At 40.3% G+C, this 26028-nt stretch overlaps 1 protein-coding gene across 9 annotated transcripts in view; it reads right to left on the reverse strand.

The window, feature by feature from the left end:
• kcnh5b (potassium voltage-gated channel, subfamily H (eag-related), member 5b) overlaps positions 1-26028 on the reverse strand; it is a 152515-nt gene that overhangs the window by 67257 nt on the left and 59230 nt on the right. For all 9 annotated transcript variants that reach the window (XM_044166612.1, XM_044166613.1, XM_044166615.1 and 6 more), the window contains exon 9: positions 2897-3096. In XM_044166612.1, coding sequence (XP_044022547.1) covers positions 2897-3096 — 200 coding nt within the window. The remainder of the gene's footprint in view (positions 1-2896; positions 3097-26028) is intronic.

The following is a 26028-nucleotide window of genomic DNA, read 5'->3' on the forward strand; positions in this document are numbered from 1 at the left end:
TATTTTGTTGTTGCATTCATTACCTCCCTCTGGATACGAGTGTCTGCCAAAAAGCCAAAAACTGTAAATTGTAATCGCTTTGTCCAGCTCATTACACAAATTCTGAAATACAGCCTAATTAACTGAAGCATTTAGGTAAAACACAGAAAATAAAATATTATCTTGTCCTGCACAATCCTACCTTGTTAAATCGAAATGAAATCGACCAAGGGGAAGACAATAAATCATCTAAAAGCCTCTGCAACATCAAAACACAACACAACAGACTTTGAAAATTGCTTTTGCTCTATTTAAAGTGGATGGAAATAAACAAATAAAGAGGATATTAGTAGCACTGAGACGCTTTTGGGAGCCTCTGGTCTTTTTTGGGTGTGTACTTGCATAAACTGTATACTGTGTAGTGGCTCCCAAAGTGACAAAAAATATCCACTAATTGGCCCCAGCTCTGACTGCGGGGTATTTATACTGAGGGCAGACTCGCCTTATGTCTCTTCAAGAGTGTAAAATTATCTCAACAAAAAGGTGGAAAATGGGATTGATGGGGACGAGGAGGCTTATGATCTAAATAGAAAGAATAGAAAGTATGAATGTCAATTGGAAAATGTTGAAAATTTTTTTATTAAATTGACAAACACTGTAGACAAAGACGGGCTGAGATTATGAAATAATGAGTGACCTCACCAGTTAAATGCAGTGCCTTTTTGGTGGATGATAAAATTTGAGTTACAGCCATCTAAGATCATGATTTTATGATTGGCCGGTTCCCAATTCAGCAAAGAAAAACTTGACATCTGCACTGAAAATGAAATTGCATTCTTAATGTTCCTCCAGAGGTGACAGAGGGAACATAACAATAAACAGAGTCAGAAATCAAACAGAATATAAGGCTGCAATAACAGCTATCAGAGGGGGAAGTCTGTCTTTACCAAACTGCGAGAGGTGATATGTGACAGACTATTCATTTTATATGACAGATTAATGTTTGATTACAATAATCAATGTTTACCACAGTTATTACAAATCACTGCATGTCCCCAGGTAATATTAGACCTGTCTGATGAAAGTTTTTTTTAAAACATACACAGAGGAAGAAATGACGCTGAAGAGAACCGCGCTGTTATTAATGTGACACAAACAAGAAAAAAACTGCACTTTAATGTGTATTTGCTTTCATTAGATTCTTCTTTCAGCCTTCTCAGCTCCGAAGGCTGCTTATGCTGCAGGTGATGCATAGCTTCATAAATGGCTTCAGCACTTTACATGTGAGGAGTTGCATGTATGGAAGTGTATACTGTAAATGTGTGGGGGTTATTTTATCTTTTATCCTTTCAGTTTTGAGCAATAATTAAAAATTTGAAAAATGGGCGTGTTTGGAGAGAAACCTGACCTGGCTGGTTGTCAATGGATCTCTTGACATCCACCATGTGGAAAATCACATGATGGAACTGCTCAAACTGCGGGCAGCTGACAAAACTTTTTGACCTGCCAGAAATCCAATCGATCATTCGACAACCAGATTGTCAATCATATAGGAAATTAATCAGGGACCACAGCATATCTCAAACTGCATATCAAACGACAGCTAATCTGGCAGAAATTCGGCCCAATGCTAAAATTATTCAGGTTTAAATCTGGTAAATTGAACCAATTAAGGATCAAAATCTGACTTAATCAGTACAGTATCTGCCCAGTTTCAGGTTACATTGTTTTCATTAATCAAGAAACCTCTTTCCATAATTCAGACTATTCTGCCACTGACAGTTAGCTTCAGCTAAACATTATGTTGCTAATAGCAACAGCTACTGGCACATTCCCATAGAAACTGTCGTTACATCCAGGGGGCTTCCATTTTACATTACTATTTTGTGACTGTTGGTTTCTGTGAATGTTATTTGAGATGTTTTTGTGATCAGTTTAGTGCTAACTGAGCTAGCCATTGTACTAGCTGTCTGAGGCTAATGTGTTCCCGGACACTGGTAATGTGCTGTTGCGCTTATGAGGTATTTTATGTCTTCTTTTATCATGTACTCTAGGTTTATATTGACTAGATTAATTACTGTCACACTGTCCTTGCTATAGGAACTATAGGATGTTTTTCTTTCACTGGTGACGCGTTGTTTTTACCTAACATGTTCTATTATAGAGGGGCAAAGTAACTCATTTGAAAAAGCTCATTCTTGCTGAAATGTTGCAGCAGCTGGATGGGGATTTGTTTTGGGGAAAAATCCCCACAAGAAATCAAATTATGCTCATGTTGACATAATTATTAAGAGGACTTTATTTTGATTTAGTTATATTTATCATAAGCTTAAAAGAGCTTGGAAGTCTTAAGTTCACTCCCTTGAAGCATAACCATGTTAATATAATATAATAAAACATAACTTTATAACCTAAATTGTGTGTGCACATAACTGCAGTGAGGGGTTTGATGTGCAGAGGGTCAAACGTTCACCACTCGGCGTGTGTTCAGTTTGTGACTGGCTTTAAGGCATTTTGTTAGTTATGCGGTTATTTGCTCCTTTATGCTTTACTCAGTGGTTCTTCTCATTTGTTTTGGAAAGATGTTTTGTTCGTGGCTTCTTTATGTGTTTGTGACACGACTGTCTTGTTAAGTGAGCTCAACAAATGTAATATTTTTGTACGGTTGTCTGTACTAGGCCACAGCATCTAGATTTTGCTTCCTCACATGTCATTTTTGTAATCCGTGTGAATGACAACAAACAGTTCTGGGTTTTTCAATCCCAGCCTGGATAATTAACGTAAAACCTGCAATCACAAAACATTACTTTCAAAATATAAGTGTGACCATACAAACATATCACATCAGTGCTGACAAAGCAGTTGAGTGCGGATATCTTATATTGGCTCAACCTGACCTTTGACCTCTCAGTCTCACCTTCTCCGTGTCGATGCCTTTGGACATGGACCAGGTGGAGACAATGTAGTCCATCACCCGCTCGCTCAGCCCCTTGGGAACCTGGTAGAGCTTCAGGAAGTCCCGGACATTGTTAAGCATCTCGTGGTAGCGGTTGGTGTTGGCGTACATCTGCTGGAAGATGGTGGTCACGTTTCCAAAGATGGTGGCATAGAGCAGAGCTGGAGAGGAAGAGAGGAGAGGGATGAAATCCATGTCTTTAATTTGCGTTTATGGAAATTTTTCTCTTTCCTGTTTTATCCCATATTTCTTGGTTTAAACCTATTTCTTGTTTCTTTCTTTTTGTTGCATTGTGAGGTGCTCTATAACACATGGTTCATTAAAGCGTTCCACGAAAGTAATTATTTTGACTGGAGTAGAATATCCACTTACACTTTTTATCACACACACACAGAAAGGCCCCATATACTCAGATTGTCTGCTTTGTTTTTTTTTCAGTAAATAACAAAGCAGACGGTCTGGGAGGAAGTGAGAAACGAATCACAAGCTGGAGAAACACTGCAGGCAGCCAATCATATAAGTGGATAGATCCTATATTTACATTGCAAAAAGCATACATTATATGACAGTATTTGCTTAAACGTGATCGTGTGGAAGACAAACTACAGGTTCCAGCAAACACGAGGTTCCAGCATGAATTTATACACTCAGTGTAACCACTTTAACCACTCAACAGAACAGAATACATATTTTTATGTGGAAAGGAATTTGTCCCGCGGAACATCCTAGCAACCACCCAGGACCCATAATAACCATATAGCAACCACCTAGTGATGCCCTAACAACCACCATGAACATCTTAGCAACCACCTAGAAATCGCCAGCAACTACCTAGAGTAATGACTTATCAATTACCCTGTAAAGCAACCATTTTTAACACTGTAGCTACCCCCAAAATATCCAAACAATTTGAGCTTGAAGGTCCATTACTGACCTGGGAAATAACAGTTTGATGAAAAAAAAAAATCTTCTCATCTTCATCATTTTCATACGCTGATGAAGGCCACAAGATATGGCTGAAAACTTCAAACATTCTCCAGTGAGTTGGACCTCGTTCTAAGAATCATTGTCAAAATCCCAACAACTGCCTACAAAAACCCTTGCAACTATCCCAAACACCATTACAATCATCTGGAAACACTGTACACAGTGACACCATAGCAACCTACCTAAACAAGAAAGCATCTAGCAACGTAGAACCGAACCACCAATACCTTAGCAACCACCAATATCTTAGCAACCACCTAGCAATGCCCAAACAACCCTTTAGCAACACCCCTGCAAAAGGTCTAGTACAAGCAAGCTGTTCATGCAACAAACTTTATTTTGTTAGTTTGATTTACTGTACCAATCACCCAGCAGATCGGGCTTTCTCTCCTTGCTATGCATTATTTCTTCTGATAATGATCTAAGATTATAAGTATTTAAAAGTGTTGTACTCACTATAAGTCACGTTGGGGTTAGGACAGGAAAAATTAGACACGGAGGGAGATGGACATTGTTAAAGTGGCAGTTGTGATTTAATGTCTGATACGCAAAGGTAAAGAAGTGAGAAACAGCAGGATTATAAAAACTTTTATGACACCTCCTGCTAGAAGACAAGCTGTATTAATGCTGACTTTTACTGCTGAGGAGGTGTTCAGGAGGAGGAGCAGGAGTTTTACTCCTTTCAGACTTAAAGCCATTGTGCGTCACTGCTGCCAAGCCGTCAGCCTCCTCTGTACCCTGCTGCTGCTGTTCTACTGTTTCCATAGGGACGTCACTCGAAATAGTTATCCCTCTTTTTTCCCCTCTGCCTTCTCTTCCCAGCCAATAAAAATGACAAAAGAAAGAGGAGAAAAAATAACAAGTTTAAAGACTTTTGGGTTAAAAAAATTTGGAATTGGTAGGAGGTGGAGGGATCTGATGATGTGCAGAGGGGTGGGGAAGAGTGAACGTACAGTACAAGTGAGTTGTGTGTAAGAGAGGAAAAGCAAGAAAGAAAACAGGCAACGTCTGAAAGTGACTGTTTTAAAAAAAAAAAAAGTGTTTATATTTTTTAAAGAGTAAAAAAGAAATGGATGGGAATAAAAGAAAGAAAACCAAAGAAAGAGAACCAGGAAGACACTGAAAGCAAAGGAAAGTGTGTGTGTTTTTCACAAAGGACACAAAGACACAAAGAGAAACAGTGTGTTTGGATAAGAGACAAAAACACAAAAAGGCCGAGAGACAGCCACAGACAGAAAGCTGTAGGGTGTAAGCGGTGAGATAAAACAGTGTTCCAGTTTGGTTCCTTCAAAGTCGGCAGCCTTCCAGGACCCTCAAGGACCTTTCCAGGACCCTGTCAGCTGGTAAAGGAGGACTCTGACAACACTACTGAGCTGGAACTGAAAGCTCAGACACAGCTCTCACCTCCACCAAACACAAGACTCCTAACTGGGTGACTTGGCGGCTCAGCGGGTGGCCAATGTCATTTCAGTGCAAAGAACGACTGAGGTTTGACCCCCCCTGGAAGTTTCTCTGTTCAAACCCTTTGGCAAATCATCCTCTAGTGCGGTTCATTTATCCAGGTGAAAGGGAAGAAGTTTGAACTCTGGTGGCAAAAACGACACGAAGACACATGAAAATGCGAGTTTCAGTCCCCTAACAAGAGAAGTGTGTCGTTATCTCAAAACCAAAGGTTTTCTCACAAAACCCAGTGATGAGTGTGAAGAGAAGCTGTAGAAAAGGATGGCGAGCAAACTAACTACAAAATCAAAACTACAGTTCTACAGATGTTGGCCATATTAAGCTATTTAGCGGCATTTGCCAGCTGTAAACAAGGTCTGGCTATCAGCACTTTGATATACGAGTTGTCAGCAGCTTGGGACAAGTAACAGAGCTCCAAAGAAAACAGACCACAAAAAATGTACCCACCGTTACAGAAACAGAATAAGTACTTCCTTTTTTATACTCAACTGAGCACACATGCAAGGAAAGAGCTTACCTAAAGTTAGTCTTTTGAGTTCACCAATTTCTCTTGACCTCCTCCTTTGCATTTCCAATACAGCACAATGAGAGCTAACTAAGTCTCTGCTGAGTCAAGTAGCGTACCTTGCTTACCTGACCTGGCCTGTGTGAGCCTGAATAAACCAAATTCAGCAACTAAATGTTTCCACAATTGTTTGAGCCAGATTTAACAAACTACTTTGATCATGATCCTAATGGTCCAAGAAAAAGCAAGTAAATGGCCCATAAACTGGGATTGTTTAGTCAAAATTTTTGTTATACTATTATTTCATATTTTAAGTCAACGAAAGAACTCTGATGTTTAATTTTTAAGCTAACACGGATCAGAAGTCCTAAGAGTGTTACGGATGAATCATTACAGCTACTGAGCTCGCATATCAACAAATCCATCTCCATGACAACTCAGCAAACTCCGTCCACTGAAGCAAGTGAAAAGTTACTAACTGGAGCTTGAGTTGCAATTATTTTGTCAAAGTCTACCCATTTCAACACAGGACAAAGCAACAAGAAGAACATTTTAAGTTATAAATACAAACCTTGTAAAAAAAAAAAAAATACAATCATATTTGTAGGTACAAGCACCACGAAGAACCAAAACATGGAAAAATTAAAAAAAACATGGCAGATAACAGAACCCAATGATGCTGCTGATTTTGAGCTTGTTGTTCATGTTAAATGGTTCTTCAAACACCAAAATACATCTATATGGAACTGTTTGAGCATGGTAAAAAAAAAAAAAAGCTATGCTATGCTACAGCATACTGGTGGGATCCTTATAATACCAGCATCATTCTGCATCAGTTCATAAAAAACCCTATGAGTTTAGTTTAGAGTTTAGTTCAATCAAAGTACTCAGGCTACAGTTTGTAACTGTCATTTCAATACGATATTTGAAATCTGATATGTCCCCCGTGGCTCTATTTATTTAAATCTGTCTCTGTTTTCCCCCTCTGGTGGCCAGAGAGAGATGGGCATGACGGGGCAGATGGAGAGCTTTATTTCCTCATATTTATTAGCTGATGGAGCAGCCAGGGGGAGAGAAGACCAGACGCTGTCAAAGCGAGGCTCTGATCAACTGGAGAGAATCTTTGTCACAGTCGATTTGAAGACAAACTTCCTGCACTGAAAAGGAAAATATATCAAAACAATCATTTGGTTGCATTTGAGTATTTTGGCCTCCGGATGCTGCACTGATCTCATCTTAATGACAAGAGAAGCTTTCCCCCCCAGTATTGTTGCTAAGCGCTCATTAGCGCAGCGTTTCTGAACATCCCAGAGATCACCTGTGAGTCAAAGAGTGTGGGTGGGTCTGTGACGTCTCTACTTGGATCTTGAGTGTGTTTCTTTCATTGTGTTCAGCCACAGTAGCTCTGGCTAACTACCCTATTTAACTCAAACCGCTGTTGCTACTGGTGAAAGCAGACGTGCATCACTTCCTGTTTGCTAGGGAATGTTGTCTACTGAGGAGCCACCAACCACATCTTGTTGTTAATAGAATTTTGTTGTTGCTTCTCACCTAATTTGGCATTTACAGTAGTTTAATAATTCAATTTGTGTCTGCTGTCTACACATACACATGGTGCTTCAATTCTCCTTCACTTTCGTTCTTTGTTTGGTCTTTATGGTGCAGTAATATGTAATTGTAATGTGTCAGTACTGCATCTACACTAAATTACACAAGTAGAAGAAGAAGCATGTCCCGTAACATCATATATATGTTTTTAAATTCTGTTTTCATTACTATTTTTGGGTCAATACGCCAACTTTTCCACCCCAGGAAAGTGTAATATGTATTTAGCAAATTTCTGGCAAATGTTGGTGTTTGCATTTAGTCTTTTCTATGTGTAAATATAGATGGAAACTAATCTTTAAAGTCTACTGTTATCTGCTCAAGCAATTTGAAGGTCTGATGACAATCCGACATCACCAGATGAGGAAACTGTTGCTTTTGTGCAAAACAGAGAGACGTAAACAATCTGACATCTGTCTCAAAACCACTGTCTTTCATCCCTTTCAGCTCCTCTTTCAGTTGATGTAAAAGATGCCAATCAGGGATGTTTCACCTCGATTCACCCTACTATTCTCTTGTCATTACTTTCTCCTAAAGGCAAATTGTCAAAACGAGACAGTGCTGGATGATGAAATATTTCTTTAGTAGGATAAACACTAAACATGTACAAAGCGATGTCAAAAACTGGTGATGGGGTCAAACAAAGCACAAGCGTTTTTTTCCCCTCAGAATGATTACCTGTGACGATAATGAAAAATTGTTGCTTTTTTTGTAAGAAATCAGGAGCGGTCAGAAGCCGCCTACCTCCGTGTCATGAGTATTTTCCTTTTCCGGCTTTTGGACGACCTGCCGGAGGAGTTTAGGATGATTTGTCAGAGTGAATGAGTTTGAGGGAAGGAAATCTGTCTGTCCAGGAGGAGAGCTGGAGACAGTGTCACGGCCCGAAGCCCAGGCACCCAGAAACTATCCATCACAACACTCCTACATGAGGAGACAGCCAACACACACGCAAACACTCACATACAGTAGTACTCACACACACACACACACACACAGATATAGAAGCACACAGGCCCTTCCAGAAACACAATGACACTAAACACAAATTAACATGCGCACACAACAAGGTTTCAAGTCAATATAATCCGAGTCTGAGTTGGGGGAAATTAGCTTGTTTGCTGTCCTATCGACAGTAACATGAGGAGATTGATATTAATTTAATATGTGTGTTCAATAAAGATGTAATCCATGTCAATGATGTGTAGCTTGCAAATTAGTAATCCATACATCCAAGAATCGGCTGGGACATGTGGGTTTTGTTCAGACTTAGGAAAGTGAACGAAGCTACAACTTTAGACAGGATGTGGGAGATGCTGTGTGAAGTCACCGCATAAGCAAACTTGAAGCGCAGTGTCTCATTTTCTGTTTCTGTACATGCTTTGTTGAAACCTTTGGTCAGTTAATCATAATTTATCACTCAAAAATGCCAAAAAAAGAAAAATAAATCTCTTCTTCCGGCTTCTAAAATGTGATTATTTGCTGCTCTTTGTATTCAACTATACGTTGAACAGCTTGTTTTATCTGAAGACATTGTTCATGTCTGGGTGGACGAAACCTGTAATGAGTATTTTTCCATTATTTTGATACTTTATAGAGTAAACAATTACAGAAAAAAAAAATCAATAAATTAGTAAAATGAAATGAAAATAGTCAGTAGTTGCAGCCCTGAAGGGCATACACATACATGCAGTGTATGTGCTCCTATACATGCTGCATATATCTTACATAGACACTTCCTTGACATGCAAATAATTATATGTATAATATATATTATATACATAATATTATATGTATGTATGTAATTGATGATCAGCAGATGGATTTAACAGTAGTTTTGGTTTTGAATTCATTCTAAAATTGCATATCAATCACAAAATCCTGTGGTTGGTCTGCTCTGCGTTCACACCACAAAGAAACCAGTTGGATTGGGAGCAGACCCTCCTTTATTACCTGTTCTCCGCCAGGGTGCTCACTTCCCCGCAGAGTTTGATTGACAGCTTTCACACCAACCTATCAACCTTAGTTTTGAACCAAACTAAACAGGTTTAAATGTGAGCACCCTATGATAAATACTGTCTGTGATTCGTTTTTAGTTCCTGTGAAGGAGATGGAGCTGCCCACGTGAAAGCTTTTTTGCCAACCTCTGTAGATAAAAAGCTGAACGCACCTTTGTGACGCAAACAAACCAAAATAGCAGCACGAACTGAAAACAAAGCAGCCGCGGCCTTCAGAGAAGCCACCTCCATCACGAGCCATTGAGCCCAGTCCATTTGCTGCTCAGTGAGCCAAGTCAGCGTCCAGGCTGCATCACAACACATTACACACTGACAGGACACTACACTCCGCCAGCCAAACACTGAGAGCCAGTCAGCCGCATCAGAGTCCAAACCCCCCCCCACCTGAAAAAAGCTACTGTATAAATCTGTTTTGACAAGCAGTAATTGTGCATCAAGCGCTCTCTGGGTGAGTAAAACATTCTGGCTGATTGTCTCCAAATAAATATTGACTGAAAACTCTGCAGAGGCATCCCGGCGTTAGTCACAGCCCTGCCCCCCCTCAGGCTATAACAATCATTTCTGTAATTGTGACTCTCACTCAGTAAATAGGGTTCTTTTATCACTGTTTTCTCCAACATCGCATTGTTTACTTCTCATTAGGTCAACTTAATGGACTACTCATTGGCGTGCACAAATGATAATGGGTTTTGGAGTGAGTGGGTTGGGCTGCAGGTGGGGGGTTGATGTGTGACAAATGTCTGTGTCCACCTGAACCCCAAACACCGGTAAGTGATATTATACTCCAGATATTAGGGAGGTTTAAAATTTAAGTCTGCAATAGCATCTTTGTTACAGTTCTCAACAGTGGAGGAAGAAAAACTGAAAAGACTTAGGCTTAAAGCTAGACTGTAACTTTAAAGAAAAAAGAACTTTGAAGTTGAATTTCTCAGCAATAACATGCACCAATCCTCAATCCATTCAATACAGCCATTACTTGGTTTGATCAACAGCTTATGGTGGCTAATGTTACTTAACATTAGTAAACTTGAGACACTTATTGATGTGTAACTGACATTACAGAGTCAGTTCCAACATTTTCCGAAAAACATTTTTGCAAATACACTTTCACGCTTTCTTGCTAGGGGTAGATGAGAAGATAAATATCACTCATGTCTGTACAGACGGAAACAGCTAGCCTGGCTCTGTCCGAAGGTAACAAAATCCACCTTCCAGCACCACTAAAGCTCACTAATTAACACACTAGATCTCCTTTGTTTAATTCGTACAAAAACGACAGTTGCAGTGTTATGGGGGGATATGTGCCGAACTATTTCTTGGCGGGGAGCAGTGACTTCCTGAACTCGTGTCATCACCGTGAGGTTGCCAGGAAACCATCGGAGACTCCGGTCTTTACGCTAAGCTATACTAAAGGGCTGCAGCTTCATATTTACTATACAGACACAAGAGTGTCCATCTTCTCATCTAACTAGATGGAAGAAAGACAATATACGTATATTTTCCAAAATGATTAACTATTCCTTTAAAGTAGCAACAGCAGAGAGATACCTCCAATTTTGAAAAATAAATATCCATTTCATGTTTTCAGAAGGAGGAAATTAAGAGGTACGTTACTGAAACCAGTTACTGATTTGGGGTCAGTTTGTGAGGCAGTAGAAATACACTACAACTGACCTGATCAGACATATAGGTTACATACTGTACATTACAACTGATGTTTAAATTTCAGTCACTATATTTCAATGTGTAGTTAGGACCTATTTCAGAGTGAAATAAAGTCATTTAAATGCTGTTGAAACATTGTTCACATGTAACCTAAACTCACCAAATCCATGCTTACTGGGTGAGAAAGTACAAGAGAAAGAAGCAGAAAAATAAGGAAATAAGGAAGCAAAGCTTGTCACGTGAGCATAGCTCATATTGAATGTAAAGTAACATTAGCGTAGTAGTAAAACAATATAATAAAGTTGAGGAGAAAGTTTCCAAATACTGAAATACTTAGTTACGTCTCCCACTGGGAGACTTAACAGATATGTAGAGAGATGTCAGTGACTTAGTGAACACCTGCTGATGACAAACACAGATTAATCGCCACCCTCAGTTTTAACAAGATTTATGAGTGTGATTTAAAGACTAATAAGCTGGGGACGGTCAAAAGCGTAGCAGGGTGCCCATTACATATCAAAATGTATAGTCACCGTCAGGGAAAAAGAACTCTTAATTCCCCCTACAGTCAAAAATGTGTTTTGGTTATATGTTTGAGCTTCACTGTGCAGAACGATGTATGTGCAGAGTTTAACACCAGAAAATCTTTTAATGTAAATTGATGATTATAACTCAATTATATGTCAAGGACAGACATCAAACAGCATAGTGCTCCATAGTGTCAGGCATAGTTGATTTGTGTATAATGTATGAAAACAAAAAAAAGAGTGAATGTTTTGTTTTGTAGAAGATCCATGACACACTTAAAAGGTTGTCTATTTGCAAATAAAATATTCTAGTGTTGAGCTTCAAGCAGTGTTCAGGACCTTTTTAAAAAAAAAAAAATTGTCCTGAAAGCAGCTTTCCAGAGGAAATGGAGTATAATAGGAAGCAGCATCTAAGAACAATAGCAGAGATACAGGAGTTGCGTGCACATCCACATAGACCTCAGTAGGTCAGGTGCTGGATACAAAGACCAGTGTTTTGAGTTTCACAAATGGGACCGAATCCAAACACAGCACAAATAAGCCAGAGCTGACGTTTCACTGCTGAAGGTAACAAGGCCATAGGGGGCCGAGCGAGGCTCCCTGTGGACCGGGGGCCGGGCCTCAGCAGGACTAATGAAGTCATGGAGGACCATCCATATTGAACCACAAGCGCCTGGTAAACAATAGGATGCTTTTTATTAGGAGGGACAAGTGAGGCAGAGCTGGGGACAGCTTAACCTCTGAGCTGCTTGTGCTCACCGCTGTACTAATGTGGACCAGTTAATATGTGGGGAAAGTGATGCTGTCATAAGGCAGCGAATGCTGGGTCAGAAAGTCGTGTTCAGATATGGACAAATTAAATGAGGAACAGAGTGGAACATAGGTTAGCATGCAGCCAGGGTTTAAAGGGTCAGTTAACCCAATTTTAAAAAGCAAATATTTTCTCCCTTACCTACAGTGGTATATAGTCCTGTGGTTAGCTGTGGTTGCATCAGGTGGTTGCAGGTGTTGATATATTATGGGATCCAAGATGTCTCCAGTGTCCCGATTACAGAGATATCTGTGATATAAACTGAAACTATCTGCACGGCCTGATACCACAATAGGTAGCCACATGTTTTTTTTTAGCAATTTGGCTGAACTGACCCTTTAAAATGGTTGGGGTACAGGGTGACAGTATGAAAACAAACCCTGATACAGGACCTACAACTATGACAACAGTATGGAGGAAAACACTAAGACTGTAACCGAGAGGCAACCAAAATGATTAATACTAACTTCAAATACAATGAATTTATCCTCTAAGCCATTTGAATGTACATTTCCCGTAATAAGAGTAATTTCAAGGAAAAAAAAAGGTTTATTACAACTTGGGGTTTATTTTTGGAGCTCGGGCCATCGGTTCTATGAGTTATAACAACAGTACACTCACCAAAGTATTTGCTGAGATCTGAAAACATGGCAACATCGCTTATAAAAAGGTCCAATTGGGAAAGGAACACAAATGGTCAGTTATGTTATCATAACCGATAGAAGCCGACCATCCTACAAGCACTTCTGAAGAAGCATACTGGTCTTATTAAGATTTGTTAACAATCGGCCTCTGTGTTGTGCGTTACATTTCCATAACCACACATCTAATCTTGAATTATCCTGCTTATGCTGTTCAGTGAACACTTCCTAGTGATCCAAATAAGTTATTTCACATTTTGAGTATATACGCTGCTAAAATAATATAGAAAAATAGAATAAATGTCAAATTAGTTCAACACTACAACAAGAGAGAGAAACCAAAGCTTCGTAAGTTCAAGCTTCATCACAGCCGCGCTGTTATCTGAAACTCCTGCACACATCACATTTGACTTTTCTCCATGGTCATGGTATAAAACAGTTTATTGAAAACATAGTTTGACTCAGTTTAATCGCTAAATCCATACACGAGGCAAAAAGTTGCTTAACTATGTGAACCTAGCAACATGCTGGAACTGTAGAAAGTCCAGTAAACAAGCGTGGGAGAGACTTTTTCTTAATTTTACCTTTTAATTCCAAAGACCCAGAACATTCATCAAAAATAATGAATGCTCTTATTTTACATTTCACTTGTCACACTTAATAAGGTGAGTGGGCCTGAGTGGGATTTCACACTTGTACAATGTAATATAATTAATCATTTTAAACAGTTTTGAGGCCAAAATTTTGCGGCTGTGTGGAAACAATGCACGCCCTGCCTGGCATGTAATCCTTGCACATCTCCCTGTGGATCATCTCTTACGTAATACATCAGTAGGGGGTTGATTGGTTATTGATCCATTCAAATGACTCTTTTACTTCGCTATCAGTCAAAATAAAAACTGCCTATTAAATTGGCTCCTTGTAAGCCTCCATTTTAAGTCTTCTAGTTTGCCTGGATGGGTTGTAACTCCTCCAACTTTTTTAATTGAATTATTGATCTCTGGTTCACATGTTTATGGTTAATGTCACATGTTACCTGTGATTAATGGTTATTCCAGGTTATAAGTCAAAAACTTTTGATAAATGGAGCATAAAAGCTGACAGTGTATGGGGAATTGCTTCTCTGTACTATTCGTATTTTCCCTGATTTACCCATCTTTTCTACACATGTGTGCGAAGATTAGTTTTGTTGCTGAGATCAGAACTCACTTCCAGTGCCACACTCTGTTTTGGAAAAAGAAACCTCAGCCAGAGGAATCTGAAAATTCAGATGATCAAATAAACTGCAGAATGTACCTTTAAAAGCAGAGTGTGCATGACCTGCTGCCTTGTACCAACAGTGTGTGTTACTGTAAAGAGTTGCTGCTCTTTGAGTAGTCCTTGATGGTTCATCAGTAGACCCCAGTCTGCCCTGTACAGGGCGTTAGCATCAGATGACACCTGCAGCAGACATTGATTGACCTTCCAGCTCCTGGTTTCATCTGACTTTGGCTCAGCCAGTCGGGTTTTGCAGCTCAGGGAGGATCGGAGGTCGCACTGGCACCAGTTAGCAGTCTACATGTCAGGGATCTAACATCTGAGGGCATTATTCACATTCTTTGCTCCCTGAAGGGGCTTTATAACTGCAGTGACTTGGATGTGCAGGTGAGACAGGTACAGAGCGACTATCATAGCTAACGTGCTCTGGGACTCGTGGTAATCACAGCTTGGCCCAATTTTCCCCACTGTCAGCAATTATACTTGAGGAGGACCAATCTATCATGCCTGGCACCTGCTTGATTCAATTATCCCCATGCTACCCGTCTGACTGCAGGCTCCACACTTTTGGCTCCGGCATAAATTACAAGTGCAGAAATTAAAAATTATAATAAAAATAGGAGTGATTGCCTCCTTTAAAGGCTTTTCACTGTGGGAACGATCGGGAGATTGGGTTCATAAATGAATGAGCGGGGAAGAGATTCACTGCGAGGACGATTACAACTGGCGATAATTATGGAAATGGTTGTGTGAATCACTACATACCCAAACCCCCGGGTGATTTACACAGCACACATAAAATAGATGACGCTGATATTAATTATTTATGGCTGAGTGTAATGTTGTGAAATTCATCATTGGTAATGTTTTCAGTATTTTTTTTTTCAAAGGCTGCACTAAAAGCATGCTGGCAGTCAGCACACTTTCAAACACATGTCAATCAGTGTGCTTAAATATAAGTATTCACACACACCGTATATCCACAAGCACTCTCACACACACATGCAGATACACTAATCCATATACGGACACATACTATGCATTAATCCGCAAATGTGCACCAGTAAAAAAAAAAAAAAAAACACAGCAGCACCCTCAGATACACAAACAGCCATGCATACTCAAACAAGCAGCATCACATCCAAATGAGTTCAAATTAAAGGAAAAAACCAAGAGAAGGTAAGGTGTTAATCCACCACAAACCTCCAGACCAGATTCAATCCTCCTCCTCATTCAATACTAATTCTCTAAATCTCTGGAACTCTACTGGAGGTATTAACACCATTCTTCCAAAAGATACTCCTTGATTGGGTGTTGTGATGGTGGTGGAGAGAGCTATCTAAGATGCCAGTCCAAATCCTCTCACAAGTGTTCAACTTGGTTTGGATCTTGAGACTGTGAAGGCCATAGCATATGATTCAGATCATTTTAATACTCTGTTATTTTAATACCATTCTGTGAGCCCTCGTGTTTTGTGTTTTTGTCATTCTGGAAGACACTTCACTCAGAGAAACCTTGTATCAATTTGCAGACGACCTACCTTCCAAGGCAGTGTTCAGACAGACAACAGCATTGCATCAAAAAAACGCACCTGGCTCATTCATTTCAATGAGGCCACTGCATTGGCCAGCGTCACCCAACACGGCACTGGGTTGGCCAATCAAATACGTGCAACAAAGGATAAGAGGCTTGTCGCCATGATAACTTTCCAGCATTGTAAAATCCTATCGCATATATCATGTCACTCAAACTGGACTTCCTGGATCATATTTCATCATCTTACTGGTACCTGAAACCACACAGACCCCTTGCATTTTTTAATACAGTGCTGTTTTCAAGGTACAACGGATCCAAACCATGCCAGAGCACTGGACAATGTGGGCAGCGATTCAGAGATCTGAAACAAGGCTAGTCTGATCACGGCCTGGATTGAGTTGCTCTTTTAACCACCGGTTAATGAAGACCGTGGTGAATCTGTGTCCGTTGGGGAAAAGGGAGGCTCTGTTATGCTTATGGAGTTTTCACTTATTAAGTCTCAAATTGCCACCACTGAAGCATTCCCGTATTTTTTTACCTGTCTCATTCTATTTTAGTTTGTTTTTATTTCCTGTTCTCTTGGCTCTTTAATGTGTATTTAAATGTCTGTTTGTGGTGTGTTTCTTTTGAACTTTGTCGCAATGCTTTTGATGTTTTGTGTGAAGCACTTTGAATTGCCTTGTTGCTGAAATGTGCTATATAGTAATAATAATACTACTAATAAACTTGCCTTGCCTTTTGTTTTTCTTTATATACTGTACTCATTTTACGAGAATCACAGTCATGAAATATACGCTTGTGACCAAAATCTCCACACCTATCCAATTGATCTACAGATGTCACTTCAGTCACCGTTTCTATTGAAACACCGGCCAGTTGAGCAGTCTTTGTGACAGAAGCTCTTTCCATCCATGTCCGAATAATAACTCTTTTAAAATGACGTTTTTCTTCTTGCCATGTTGATTCAAAATCAAGGTCAACTGGTCCTGCTCAGCATTTCCATACATGTCTCAGAGCATGACTGAGTAAATTAGTGTACTGCATGATACAATGAAGCAATTAATGCTCATCTAACAGATTTTTCATTTTATTTGTCACCTGTCTAGGCAAAAAAGTTTTACCTCTGAAAATCAGCATTGTTTTGATGCATTTTCATTTTCATCTTCTACTTTAATTTCATCCACAACATTATGAAAATAACAGTGTGGATGAAAATACTAAGGCCAACAGTTGCAGAAGTCTCTCCAGTAAAGAAGCGCATGGTCCTTATAACAAACTCCCCAAAATAGAAGTCACAAGGTTTTCACTCGACGGCGGCAATATACACTCCCAGCGTGTGCTCTTGCTCTTTCTGCGGTTGCCATGTCAACAAGTTAAGCGAGGCAGGTCAGGGTGAAAGAGGACTGAGGTTTCCCCATCTCTCTGCTGGTAAATGTCTGGATAATAGACTTTCCTGACAACCTTCACCCTACCTGCTGAGGCTGAGCAGACGTCTATCTGCCCATCTATCCATCCACCTGATAGCTGATATCTTTTCTCTAGTCTGAGAATCACAGTATTTGACACGTAAAAGAGTAACAACGAGTATGATCTGTGGTCAGTGGGTGTAAGTTAATTTCCTGCCGTGGTCAGATCAGCGTGTCAGGGTGTCAGAGAGAGCTGTGAGGGTTCGTTAATGGTCAGTCAGTCCTTGCGGAAAATGGGTTTTTAAAAAGGAACAAAAGGATCCTATATGTTTACTGAAGCTAACAACGAGAACATTTATTCAAAAATGAAGTTTTAATATGACACAGATCTTCCTCAGTTTGGGGTTAAATGCCTTCATAAACCAAAAACCCACTTTTCTCACCACTACAAGCAACTAACAGAAGTTGTTCTATAGGTTTTTAGTGGTTTTACAAGAGGCACTTCACTGATTTTACATGTCAAAGTCAGAGTTTGAAAGATGTGGGCTTTTACCAGGCAGTGAGAATCTGACAAAAGATGTGTAGGATCCAGGGTTTTTTGACGCTTGATCCATACTAGGTACTAAAAGTCAGGAGATCTCGGCCTCTGCTGCATCGATTTTGACCATTTTAAAAATCTGTCAAACTTTATGGAAGTGCAATGCTAAATTGCTGATCGTCAATTAATTGTAGAATTGGTCTTTTGAACCCTGGCTCCTCATGTCCACGTGTTCTTGAGCAAGAAACTGAACTTTTCCGCGCTTTTTTTTTTTTTTTTTTTTTAAATAAAGGAACAGGCCTCGTTAGCCTGTTTTGGCATGTTCAGTCTTGGGATGCAGCAACAGATTTTGGAACAAGTCACTATATACTTCCAAATGTACAGATTTCACACAGCACCAGGACAAATTAAAAGGGCAATGCTTGACAACACGACACCAAATCTGCCCAAAAGTTACTCTCTATTTGTCTCTGTTTCAGTAGGCGCCAAGAGCCTGATGCTCTGACTGAAGAATTCACAGATCCATAATAAGCCACATCAGTTTATATAAATACAGACAGAACCAGAGCCTGCTGGCTTGTCAGTGTTTATAACCTTTTTGACAAATAAGCACATTGTTAGACTGATTAGATTTGCTTTCTAAGGTTTTTCTTGAGGCAATATGATGACGCTGAATGCCACTTGTCTTCCACAATTGCATCGGCTGCACATGTAGCAGGACAGAAAAGCAGATTTGTAGAGGGAATAAATACCCAAACATTTGAGTGTGTGTCCTTTGCTTTGCTTGCAGCATCTCAGTGACAAGATCCGTGTTTGGTGAACCACTTTGCTAACTAAGACTTGGTGAAAACACTGCAAGGAAAGCAAGAAAATTATACTTTACATGTATTATTCAGTGTGCCAAGGTGCCCAGTTTAGCATTCTGTTATGAATAACGCCATGACTTTCTAAAGCTGCCGAGGAGAGGATGGCATTGTAATTAAATAGAATAAGACTATGAGACTGTGAATGGTAATGCAACCTCCAGAGGACAGAGAGATGAATGTATACAGTCAGAGGATTCATAACGAACCATGCACTTAAGCGTATCAAGGCACAAAGGAGACTAACACAAAGTTCTCAAAGTAAGAATGGCAACAGAGTCACTGTAACTGATTCCTGGACAAGCCGGGAAAATGTGGGTGCATTAAGTAAACAACACCATCCATCAATGAGGCAAGCAACTGTATTCAAAATTTCAAGTGAGTCAGAGTCATGACCGGTGTGATCATTTAAAGGATAAGTCTGGAGAACAAATCCCATAAACTAAAAACAATGAATTGATCCTACTAACAAGTACTGTGTTGTGTGTGTATCACAGCCTGATGGATCTTCTTCCTCTGAGCCACAGAGCTCCATTGTTGTCCAGAAACTATTAAAAACACATCAATGAGCCACACTGTTGCACTGGGTGACATGTTCCTTCATCACCATGAACACACACACTGTAGTTCATTCTGACTCAGTCCCACACACACCGTCCTGCTGCCCCAAATACTCGCTAGAGCACCAAATGTGGATTAATCCGCAGCTGAAAATAGTCCCAAACAAATGCACTATTTCCTGCTGTTTGAGTAACATTTGTTAAAAAATACAGTTGTTTTAGGAAATTATTTAGCCTTTTTCTAAAATTAAACTATATACTTGTAAGTAAAGATCCCGTCTTCCGTAGGAACCATTGGCTTGGAGCTGAGAGCCACGAACAGCGTAGGGAGGTCAGAGAGTATTGAGGCGGACCAACGCATTGTTGGTTTTGGCCTTTTCATGGAATTTGTTGACAATAAAAAAAACTATTGAATATTGCCAGCCTTATCCTTTAAATTTGACGTCTTGCTGTCACACTCTCCGTTCAAGAAGTATGGCAAGTCCACACCTTCGAGGAATTTGAAAACTACATACAGAGAAACAGTGTGGAATATCAAGAACAACTAAATTCTGTAAAGATTAGTTAAAAATTGTTTGGAAGAGTGGTGAAAAACCTTTAAAAAAAAGATTTTATAAAATGGTACCATGGTGTAGCTTCACCAAGCAAGTTTTTCTACTAAAGTTTTACTGAAAACTGATTGGTAGTTTATCCTGCAAACTAACAAACCACAAATGGGACAGAAAACTTGACCTCGTTGGAGGAGGTGAGAAAGTAATGGATCTGATTTCAGGGGCAGACTTGTCTCCAGAATTGGGCTACTTGATGTCCACAGACTAATCCTGACCCTGATGAGTCAGAGGAAAAAGAGAAAGGAAGAGAGAGAGAGAGGCTGGGTAGATATAATGAGGGGATGCCTTGTAAAAAAAGGGTGGGAGGAATAGTGAGAGAGCATCAGAGAAAGTGAGAGGAGCGATAGAGAAGGGGAGAAGATAATGAGAGAGAGAAGGACAGAATGGGAAAGGGAGGAAAAGGGGAGAAAAAGCGAAAGAGCAAGATGGCTCTTTATGGATTAGTGGACTAATCGCCTCACTGTTGCTGCTGTCAGAGAGAGGCCACACACAGTACAGCCTCCCCCAGGATCAGCCGAGACAATATAGAGCTCTCTCTCTCCCTCTTTTCCACTCCTTCATCATCCGATTTTTCTGAGTGTGTGTTTCTCTCTCTCTCTCTCTCTCTAGTGCTTGCTTTCCAAACTAATCAGGGCATCTCAGCTGAGAAGCCAGAGGGGAGAACGACACTCCGAGCTGCTTCCTTCTCTCTCTGTCCCCCATCCTTTCCTTCCTTCTTTCTTTCCCTCCTCCTCTTCTGCGTCTTTAAATATCTCCTTTTTCATATTTTCTATTATCCATCCTTTTTATTCTCTCCCACTTCTCCTTCCCTCCAGTTCCATCATCTCATCCCCTTCCTCCCCCATCTCCCGGCGTTATTTTCATCAATCCGCCTTCTCCCCTCCGAGCCTCCATCTCCTCGCTCTTCTCACTTCCCTCCCCCTCAGGCCTCTGTGGAGAGTTAGATAAGTTTGCTGGGGTGGGGGTGGCGGGTCAGGAGGACTTCCAATCCACTCAGTGAAACCCAAACTCATCTTGGGATTGTGTGGAAGTAGGTACAGGCTCCAGAAGAGCCCTCGCTGGAGCACTTTTAGCATCAGGCGGGGTTTTAAGTCGGATAAATACTTGGCCAAGGGCGAGAGCGTCAAAGAGGCGATCTTTCCTCTGTGCTTTCCTTCCACGCTCCCTTCCTTCTTTCCTTTCATCTCTCATCCACCCCCTTTTTCCTCTCCTGCTGAGTCTGGTAAGTCTCTTCTACTTAGGATACACAGCCATCAAGCCAGGTTCCCCGGGCCAAATCGGCCACGTCCTTCCGCCCGGCTGCGCGCATCACTTGCGCCGCCAAACCCTTTTGAGCCCAGGTAATTCCCATAATTCCCTGTGAGCTGGAGCCTGTCAAGTGCCCCTTGTTTTCTTGATGCTCCCATCCCCCTTCTCGCACTCCCTCACCTCACTTTCCTCTTCTTATCTCCACACAAAAATACATATTCTTGCTTCATCTGGTGTCTCAAAATTTTATTTTCCTTACAAAAAGATTTGCCATCACGTTCAGATGATCACTTCCACTGCAGTTTAATTGTTTTCTGTTGCGCTTCATTAGTTGAGAAAATGTATGGTCTGATTAACTCGGCCAGATGAAGGTGTCCGGACTGTCAAGTATTAATATTCTTTAGATGGATAAAAAAATAGCTTTGGGGAGATTTTGCAAAAAGTTAATTTGCATTGGAGCAAGTTTTATTAAGAAATAACACTATGTCTTGACGCTAGACTAAATGACCTGTTAACATGCAAGTCTCTTTTTGGGCTGCACTTGACGGCTCTGCAGGTAAAGCTTTACCTGCAGCTCACTGTGCAGCCGGGATCAGAGGCCCGGCTCTTTCCCATCGTTTTTTGGTCTTAACCTGCCTCACCTCTGTGATCCAGGAGTCCTATTAAATTTCTTTCACACCTTTATGTTCTGTATCATGAAATCCACTCCTAGGAAGCCACTAACGGCAAGGGGTCGATGATTTGTTTTCTTTCTACCAATATCTGTGATGACTTGTTTTTCACCTTAACAAAAAAAAAAACTAAAAAACATGGTCATGGAGTTCAGAAAAGGAATCATCTCTCTCAGCCAGTTAGATTGTGTGGCAAACTACAAGTTCTAAGGTTAACACTGAAGAGGTTTGATTACACTATTTTATCATTTATAGTTTGAGCCAGAGTTGTGCTTTCTGTAACCTTTTCAGTTTGCCGATGTTCGTGTCAAGAACAAGAATACACTAAATGGCAGTGTCAGCTGGAGTGGGAAGATTATAGGAATCAGACAGACAAGTTTCAGTTTAATAGAAAGGTATTAAACAAGGCTTATGCAATTCCTTTTCAGACTGTAATCACTGCCTGTGCTCTGAAATCACTGTTATTCCTTAAGTGCAGGTTACAGTCTGCATAGAAAGAAGAGAAACTGGCAAAACGTTCTTTTATCTCCTCAGTGATCAAACCACTAAACAGACATTTCTGAGGAACATGTCATTGTTGCTGAATGAAATTTTGTCAGTTCGGTATTGGTGATTTTTTAAATTCAAGATAACGAGGAAGATGACATGCTCTTCTTGGGGATATAAAGCTCCTCCACCTCAAGAAATCCATTCAAACTCCGCTGAATAGACAACAAATGCATGGCTGTCAAGATAAAATGAAGGCAGTTTTTCATATCTTCTGAAAATAAGGTTTTCATTCAATGTGTTTGTGTTAATATGGCTTTATGCTGTAAACTAAACGCTCTAATGAGTATTTAATAAAGACTGAATATGAATAAACCAAACTGCAAGTTTTAAGTCTGTTATTAACTCTGCACTGGACGGATGTGGTTAATATTCTCATGTTGTTACAGAAACCTAAGGGCTAAATTGTTCTTCTAATATTTGCCAATCAATTTTTTTGCATATTTTGTTTTCTGTCCAGGATGTAGTTTTCTGACTTGGTGTCATCTCTGTTTTGGCTCATCTCGGTCGCAGACGCTACTGGAAGTTGAATCAGCTGTTTACAAATTTCTTCCACATTGATCAGTTGATTTATCACAGAGCTCCCACAGAAAGATCGGATTCCCTGCTGGTCCTAAATAAGGACCAGGTCTTAAATGGAACTTTTTGATCATCTTTGGAAGTGGTCTCTATAGTGATCGACCCTTGATTAGTTAGAACCTTGCATTTTAACTGGTAAAAGTACTAACAAGGAGGACGAAGGAATCTCGGCCAGCCAGACCAATGGAGCTCAAACTGGTGCCTCAACAGACAACAACTGAGACAGAATCTGGAGGGGTGAGGCCTGGAGAACTCCGTTACAGCTAGAGCGCTTTACTAAAGTGCAGCAAATAACGTTTCGACATAAAGAATGTCTTCTTCGAAGTAAGACGTCAAAGATTTCCTACTCCAGCTAATAGCTGTCTTACTTCTTCTTTTGATTCACCATGTATACGGAAGAAGAGTTCTCTGTCCTCCTATTGGTCAGTGTCACAGAACAGTTGTAGATTTTGTCAAACTAGGCAAGAAAAGGCAAACAAATTCTGACACGCTGGTATTTTTGTTGGGACGTTCTGAGGAGTACCAGATGCTGCATAGGTTGTCTTGTACTTTGACAAAGTGTACGAGATAAAACGAGCAGTTATCACACCCAACCCTAGTTTTCGGTGGCCTTTATTGGACTCATATTGTAGTCTGATCACGGGTAACCTCAGTGATTAACAAGATAAGTTCAAGTGTCTAGCAATCTGTAAGTTGATTATATTTTACTACAACCCTAAGTACATTTCTTGACTGTAGGTGTATAAAGGTAAGTGGTGGAACAAGATCAGGGTCTCTATTCTCAGTCCCAGTAAAAAACAATGACTAAAGGCTCTGTGAGGTGCTGTGGATAAAACCATCCACTCAGTTCAGAATATTTAGCAGTTCAAGCAGCGTTAATGCAGAATAGATACAGTAATCTACCATGAGTACCTACATGCTACAGTACAGTAAAGTTGTGTGCTTCAGTAGTGCTGCATGAGCAGCACAAGGGCTGAACAAGTGCTTCCATGTGCCTTTGGCATTTGTGTTGCTGACTTTACAACATCACAGAAATATTAAAAAGAACAGTGTCCCTTTACATTAAATCACTCCTGCTGGTCTATGAATGTTTTAGACTCTTTACATCCTATATTTACTCTAAAATAGAAGGTAAAATATTTGATCCTTTAACTGTAGTTACTTTACTAAAATGAGGATCTGCTGGAGAAAAAGGTCTCTTTGTATTCATATTAGACTTAGACTCTCGTCTTTTCTGCAGTATTCGCCATCTTACAATATGCATTACGAGACAGCAAAAGGCATTTTCGGCAATCAGCTAGACTAAAATCAAGGCTTACCTAGTCTATTGCTGGCCACATTTTGGCCTTTGTTGTGGCTCAAAAACTGACATCCATAGAAAAGTTTGGTTTCATCTTGAACCGGAGCATCTGCAGATTAATTCCATACCCGATCTGTTGTGATCCACAATTGAGTGAGATCTTAAAGAAACCTGAGACTATACTATACAAAAACACTATTAAAAACTTTGCATACATCGATATAAGAAAACTTACACTATACAAAAAAAACTCCCTCCCCTTCATTCCACTACTCTCATGCTGGACACACAGCCTGCCCTGCACTGCCTGTTCCCCACCCACATGCCACCAGACACACCGGGCGGAGATCTGCACTCTACTCAGTGCACTCTTCTAGTTATGCATGTGTTTATTATTATATTCAGTTAAGACTCTAATGTGCTATCATCACAGATGGAGGCTGTTTTTTTTCTGTATGAGGGAAAACAGTGAACAGTAAATATTGCTGATAATTTGTAAAAGGTGTTTTATGATCCCATGTGGGGTGAGATCGTGCGTACCGAGGGTGGGATGGGCCACGAGATGGCACGACACTATAAATATCCCACTACAACTTGCTAATGATATTATGTAATTACATATAATGAAATGATATGGTAATTATTATGGGCTATTATGCTAATTGCTCTTTAATGGTGCTGATCAAGGTTTCATGGTCCTATACATTTACTATTGCGGGTCTATGCGCAGTGCTGTGTGCATGTATTTGTTAGGTGAACTCTGCGTGTTTCTTCTGAATGTATGCTTATGAGTTGAACGTGACCACATGTCTTCCAACAGGGAGGAAAAGCCGTTCAGGTCTTTGCTGTTGGCTGTAGATACAGTTAAGTGGCTCATTAATCCTGAACTGTCTTGTGACAAACAGGGTGTAAGAAATGTGGGAGGACAGCAGGGAGAGACGGACAGAGGGGGGGACAGAGGAGGAGCCGCACAGATCTGCCTCTGTCACAATAATAGGAGGGAAATTCATTCAGATGAATGTGCACACAGTCCTTTGGCTCAGTTTAGGCAGACACTGGCGAACAGATGAACCTTGGAGAGGGATCCCTCCTCTGTTGCTCTTACTGTGGAGGTCTCTTCCACATTAAAAAGGTTTTTTTGGGGAGTTTTCCCTCATCCGAATCGAGGGTCTAAGGACAGAGGGCGTCGTATGCTGTACAGATTGTAAAGCCCCTTGAGGCAAATTGTGATTTGGGATATTGGGCTATATAAATAAAATTAACTTGACGAACACACTGACAGAAGGACAGAGGGACAGATTGTCAGATGGGAAGCAGAAGAATCTCTTGCTTGAAAAGGGCTCAGGAACAGTAGGGCTGCACCTGACGATTTGTTTTAATCGATTAATCTAACGATTATTTCTTCTATTAGTCGATTAATCTAACAACTAATTTATCAAAGTTTTTTTTTTATTACTTGATTAATAACCAAAAAAAATATCAAAAACTGCCTCTTTCTCACTCCCCGTATGTGTCTGCACTGTTTTATAAAGTCGCCCAAAAAACACAACTCCCGTTTGGGATTTTTTTCACTTGCGAGTCCGTTTTCACTGCAGCAGGTGAGCCGCGTGTGGAAGAGGCTTGTTGTTAATGACGTCGCCTATCAGAACGATTGAAGACAACGTTGCACCGAATGACATCGGCCCCAACAGGTACACTTACAAGCTTTTTAAAAAAACAACGGCATAAGTAGGTCTACATAAACAGGAGACTCTCTCTGTG

This window comes from Siniperca chuatsi, linkage group LG15 (assembly GCF_020085105.1).
Source record: "Siniperca chuatsi isolate FFG_IHB_CAS linkage group LG15, ASM2008510v1, whole genome shotgun sequence".
NCBI lineage: Eukaryota > Metazoa > Chordata > Actinopteri > Centrarchiformes > Sinipercidae > Siniperca > Siniperca chuatsi.